Below are 6,422 nucleotides of genomic sequence, written 5' to 3' on the forward strand. Positions count from 1 at the left end.
GGGAAAGAGCAATCCAGATCTTTAAAAGTGGAAAGTGACAGTGCTCTAGAAGAGCAGTATTCTAGTGCAGAAGTCCTGATGAATGCTTGGTATTGGAATCCTGACCTAAGGTATTAGGCTTTGATTTGCCAGACAAGGAGAACTCATGCTCTGCTATTGGACAGTGTCCGGTGAGCTGGATTGGAGTGTGGAGTCAGGAGACCAAGCAGGAAGATATTGCAGAAGTCCAGATACCCTGTGATTAGGGCCTGATCCATGCTGGTTACAGTGAGAATGGAAATGGTATAAAACGAGCACAGGTAGGCTTGCATGAATAGCCTAAGTAACTGATGGTGAGCAGTAAGGAAAGAGAGAAGTGATGGGAAACAAGCCTAGATTGACAAGAGGAACCTAGAAATAGGGAAATTTAGAAGGTAAACTGATTTGGATGAAAACACCAAATATTTAGCTATGTACCTGATGGCAGGATATCACAGCAGAGGTGATACAGGGTAAGAGGAGCAGAGGAGTGGAGTGTGGCGACAGAGGTTTTGTGTTTAAGCATGTTAGTGGGCTTAGTTTTCCAGATGAGAAAATATATAGAAATTATTGCATATTAGGTATTGTTTGTAAAAGAGTAGAAAACTGAGGGAAATAACCTGGTAGGTTAAAGAAAAAACACACCAAACTACAAAAATTTGGGAGTTATTCCTAAATTTTATTTTGGGGGCAGTACCTTATTTTGCTTCAGTTTTCTGAATTATTGCCTCAGGTTTCTGCTTCTTTCTGTGTCTGGGGAAAGGAGAGTTAATTTTAGGTTCAAAATAAAAATTTTTTACGTTCAAAAAGAAGTCTGGGGCCTCCCTGGTGGCGCAGTGGTTGAGAGTCCGCCTGCCGATGCAGGGGATACGGGTTCGTGCCCCGGTCTGGGAGGATCCCGCATGCCGCGGGGCGGCTGGGCCCGTGAGCCATGGCCGCTGAGCTTGCGCTTCCGGCAACGGGAAAGGCCACGACAGTGAGAGGCCCACATATCGCAAAAAAAAAAAAAAAAAAAAGAAGTCTGAAATGGGTAATACCTAGGACATACGATGTATGTCATTACAGTTTTATCACTGAGTGATGTTTAATGCATTTCTCTATTTTTCATGGATTTCTTGGTCATCCTGATAAAGAGGACCTGGGTTTGGAAGGTGGTAAGGTAGATGAGGAAACCCAGGTGGCATTCTATGTATACTTATTAGTAGAGCCAGTTGTGAACTATGCGTTGTGACCCTTATCTTCTGCACCGGGCATTTATGGGTTTCATCTTCTTTAGGGTTTATCTAATATGAGAAGAGTTTATTGGTACAGAAAAACATCTAGTTCTAAAAGTATCTCTCCCTCCTTGAGGTTTTTAAAACCATTTTTAAAATTTCACATTGGAGTTAATTGTACCCCTTAGAGATATTGTCATATCTCTAACTTGCCAAAAGCAAAAATCGTTCCTGATACAAAATTCTTTAAGCTAAGAATAAGACAATATTGAGTCCTATACTGAGACATTCCCAACATTAAAAGCCAAGTTATCCAACTTGAATAAAATACATTTTAAGCATTTTTGAAAGTTGAATTACTACTGTCTTTTGAAACTGACAAATTATGTTTCATTTGGCAACCTTTTGCTGTATATTTTGATAGCTGTATGACTTGCCATACATTTTGGTATGGATTTTTAAGTATTATTTGTTAAGATATGTGGTTCTAGACAGTTATGCAAAGCTGTGCATTAGTGTGTTCGTCCTGCCTGTTTTAAAGCTTGGTTTGAGCATGTTATTATCTAAGGTGGTGTTTGTGCTTTTATTGTGTTATGCTTATCCCTTGTGTATTTTTATCATTAATTTTGAAATTTTGGGTTACTGTGGCAAACGGAGGTTTGGATTTTAATTATGTGCTCAGCTAGAGGAAATCTTAAGCTTCTGATTCCTTAGAGTAGACAGTGAGATGTTTATCAAGCTCAGGAGGAAAAATAAATCTCAGAGTTAACATTCTATAAATGTTGATGTCAACCTTCTAAAACCAAAGATGACATTATATTATCATTCTCATCTCTAGGAACTCTTCTTCCCTTGGTACATGTTTGGTCAGTGAGAAACTGAATCTTTTAATTTATGTTTATTTTTCCCAGAAAATGTTTGCATTTGAGTTTTATTCCTTGCTCTGGGTAGTTTATTTTTTCTGAGCCGCATCTTCCCCAATTTATAAAATGGAATTAATTCTCTTTAATCCACAGGATTGTTGTCATGAGTAAATGAAAAGATGAAATAAAGTGACCCAGGCAAAAGTACCTTGTCCAGTACATAGTTGATACGCTCTCTATATTACCCTCCCTCTTAGTGCTGAGAATCTTGTAAAGAATGAATTAAACAATGAGTATCATTTCATAAGAGTTTCTCTGTGTAAATACTAAGCCATTGACTAACTCTGCAGAATATAGAACATGGAGTTGCTGATACCAAAAATCAGCAAATATAGTGAAAAAGATATACCTAATATAGTTGTTAAGGCAACACAAATGCCCATGAATGTTTCCTTACTTTTCATCTTAAAGCTTGTGATTTAAAAAAATATTTTGACATTACTATAAAAAAATCATTATTGACTGTCTCTTGATTTACAGAGTATTGTTACAGTCACATTCGAAGTACCAGGAAATGCAAAGGAAGAAAGTCTAAATGTCTATATTCAGGTGAATGCAATTTTAACTGATTAATGATTTATCAATTGTTTTGCTATGTAGTTCCTATGAGCAGTGGTTGATCTTATTAAAATATGTCACTTGATACAGAATCTTCTGTGGGAAAAGAATGTGAGAAACAGGGATGACGACTGCATGGAGGTCATACGACTAAAGGTGCAGTACATAGCTTAAACAGCTTTATACTTTTGGACAAAGTCCCTTTCTTTGCTGTTACACAAAACCAAGTTGAGTCTTAAACACAAGGACTAGTTTCAGTCCAAATAACCTTTGTCTGTTTTCGTTTTTCCTTATTTCCATTTCTGAAAAGAAGCTTTGGAAGTCATTGCATAAAGCATGATGTATTTGCACAGCTTCATTGAGTGTTGCAGCTAAAATAACCTGTGTGCTTTGAAACGTTACCCCCTGCTGTCTACTGCCAGGTGCTCTGAGCAGTTATCTGGCTAATGAGCTTGACTTGTTAAAACTCGCCTCCCCTTGGCACACAGCTTGGTTAGTCAGAGAAAACGGCAAGTTTTCTTGTGTTGACTTTTCTAAGAGAGCTTCATTAACAGAGTAATATTAGAAATCTTGCTGCAGCTGAACCTTATGTTTCTTGAATTTAGCAGACACTAAACATTTGTTATACTGTGAGACAGTGTTACAGAGGACTAGAAGAATTCTTGCTCTGTGTTTGGATATCCGTTCATATTACTTGATATTTGGGTATTATGTTACAAAAGGTGTTTTTTCCAGGGAGCAGTGGGTTCTAGGCTGTGTGCTTAACGAATCAACAGTCATTTGAGTGTCTACTCCTGTGTTTCCAGAAGTGTGCATAAGGTTTTATTATTACTATTTATTATCATTACTGTTAGTAGCTAGATTCTCTGGCTAGCAGCCGACTTCCTAGGGTCACTAGTGTGACTGGGAAACTATTTTGGTTTAGATTTCTTCACTCCCTGTGCTGGTTCCACCTGGGATTGGTGCTGCAGAGCAGCACAGCTGAATCCTAGTCTATTCCCCAGTCGTTCCCCCGCAGAGGAACTAAGCCAGATCCTGCTGCTTCTTTATGACTGTGTCCCCATCTACATTCTGTGATCCTAATTGGAAGATCATATTTCATTCTGTAACTGCTTTTATCCCCTAGTACTGAATGGGGGGTGATTACCTAGAAAAGCAACCATTTGGGCATTTATACTAATGCAGCAACGAGACCTCTGTATAGAGTTCAGTGGCTCATCTTGCACCATCCCAGTCTGGATTTTGTCCTTCGTGCATGACAGTTGTTCTGCACCTGTCCTCCTTGGTTCTTCTTTTGGCCTTCCTCTCATCACAGCAACGCTGGGACATCTGAGGCACCACAGCCTTTCTCTTCATAGACTTCCTTCTCTTTGCTGTTACAAAGTATTATACTAGTCTGAAAATAATCAACATGTTTAAACTGTTAACTCTAATAACAGCTGACACTTCAAAGTCTTTATACAAGTATAAAATTGATGCTTAGGTAATTCTCTCCATGGAGTTTGTTGTTACATATTTAAACTCAGATTTGAAAAGCAGAAAACAAAACTCTGCACAAGAAAAGAAAACTGGAAGAACATGTACCCCAAATACATGAATACATCAAAAATTATGTGGTGGGAATGACAGTGGTTTGTCTCTTACTATTTTTCAATATATATATATTATTTTTATAATAAATATATATAACAAACATTCTTTCAGAGAAATTATTTCATCCCCATAGGCCAGTTCATCTGATAATTTGTTCCTCATTTCTGCAAAGCAATGTTAAATAAATTTTATTCAGATAAATATAATAGTTTTTCTTTACCTTTATTTCATCATTATCTACTCCATTTATTACAACCCATTTAAAAACAGATCATCACCAAAATCCTTTAACTTCTCAAAGTTTCCCACTAGAACTGTGAAACAAGTATAAAATCCTTAAAAGTAGAATAATTGGTAGAATTTGAGATATAACATGTTTTATCATTTGGTTGTTTCAGTTTTCATTGTGGTAACACTGAATAAACATCCTAATTACATATATTAATTTCATCATTAGAAATAGGGATTGTTTTTAAAATATGTGTGCAGAAGCCTTTTTTAAAAATTGGAGGATTTAGGAAACTCTTTAATGCACAAATAACTGGAATTAAGTAATTTTAACAGCATCTCCTTTATGAGTTTGTATTTTAAAAAGAAATGGGAGTAATTAATCCATTAACATTGATGCTCGATTTCTGCTTTTAAATTAAAACTGTGGCTGATTGCTCATTCTCCTCTGAGCAGGGGCTGGTGTCGATCAAAGACAAACCACAACAAGTGATTGTCCAGGGTGTCCATGAGCTGTATGATCTGGAGGAGACACCAGTGAGCTGGGAAGACGACAGTGAGAGAACAAATCGATTGGTCCTTATTGGTAAGTGACAAACAGTTAACTTTTTTTAAAATGGAAGTATAGTTGATCTACAATGTTGTGTTATTTTCAGGTGTACAGCAAAGTGATTCAGTTATACATACATATATATCTATTTTTTTCAGATTCTTTTCCCTTATAGACAGTTAAATTTCTAAAGCAAAAGAGAGAGAGAGAGAGAGAGAGGAGAAAGGGATATAATGTGCTACGTAAGCAGTACTAACCAATCTGAACCTCTTTTGTAAATCTGAATAAGCTTGTAGTTAAGGTATTTGTCTTAATTATGAGATAACATCATAAGAACTTGTTAAGCCTTTTACTCTTCTTCAAATAATTTTAGAAAAGTGATTAATCCAAATGCCAACTTGGTTCTAAGGGACTTAATTAGAAAGTTAAGGAAGAAATCATTAATTACTGTTGTTTTTATAAATTTCTGAAGATCATGAAGCATTTAATGATCTGGACTTGATAGGTAAACTGTGTCATTTTAATAAGCATCATATACTCATACCATGTTTTGTTCTGTTTGCAGGAAGGAATTTAGATAAGGATATTCTTAAACAACTATTTATAGCTACTGTGACTGAAACAGAAAATCAGTGGACAACACATTTCAAAGAAGATCAAGTTTGTCCATAACACTAGAAGCATCACCAAAAGGACTGGATGATAAAATTGGGAATAAGTTTCCTATTGGATGTATTTCAAGCATCTATTCTTTGCATTACTTCTCTTATGAATTCCAGTGTAAACTTTAAAATAGTATTTATTTTATAGAATACATACAACATAGTAAATCAGTATTATAAAACATTTGATATTCATATAATAAAATACACTGTCCTCTGACTTTTTTTTGTGGACAGATGATTCATAAACATATCTTTCAGAATTGGCTTTGGAGTTTACATATGCTGAATTTCTCACTCATGGAAGTTATAATAATAATAATGGGAAAACTTACTTCAACATTGTCATTTTCCCTTAGAACTTCAGCTGATTGTGTGGATGTAATTTTATTGTTAATAACAAAAATTTTTAAAAACAATGTCACCATTTTTATTCAAGGAAATAAAGGGTTTACAGTGGTAGAGACTTATAAGTGGAAGAAACCTAAATCAAAGAAATTAACTGAAACTTTCTCTTATTCTTAGTCAGATTCTAAGCCTTACTGGTAGTCAGTGTAATGGAACTTCAGCCATTCGCTTTGTAATATATTTTGAAGATTTCAATTGTAGAGCTTTTAATTTTAGAGTAGATTTTAGTTTTAAAGTAGATTTTACTACTGGTATTAAATTCATCTTT

The 6,422-nt window shown here is 35.5% G+C and overlaps 1 protein-coding gene across 2 annotated transcripts in view; it reads left to right on the top strand.

The window, feature by feature from the left end:
• Nucleotides 1-6,198, top strand: part of ZNG1A (Zn regulated GTPase metalloprotein activator 1A) — a 43,870-nt gene extending 37,672 nt beyond the window's left edge. The window contains exons 10-13 of one of the 2 annotated variants that reach the window (XM_007466765.1): nt 2,636-2,704; nt 2,804-2,869; nt 4,991-5,120; nt 5,650-6,198. In XM_007466765.1, the coding sequence (XP_007466827.1) occupies nt 2,636-2,704; nt 2,804-2,869; nt 4,991-5,120; nt 5,650-5,756 (372 nt within the window). In that variant the 3' untranslated portion in view covers nt 5,757-6,198. The remainder of the gene's footprint in view (nt 1-2,635; nt 2,705-2,803; nt 2,870-4,990; nt 5,121-5,649) is intronic. The other variant, XM_007466764.1, reaches the window with a different exon arrangement.
• The last annotated feature ends 224 nt before the right edge of the window (nt 6,199-6,422 follow it).

This window comes from Lipotes vexillifer, unplaced genomic scaffold (assembly GCF_000442215.2).
Source record: "Lipotes vexillifer unplaced genomic scaffold, Lipotes_vexillifer_v1.1 scaffold948, whole genome shotgun sequence".
Lineage (NCBI taxonomy): Eukaryota > Metazoa > Chordata > Mammalia > Artiodactyla > Lipotidae > Lipotes > Lipotes vexillifer.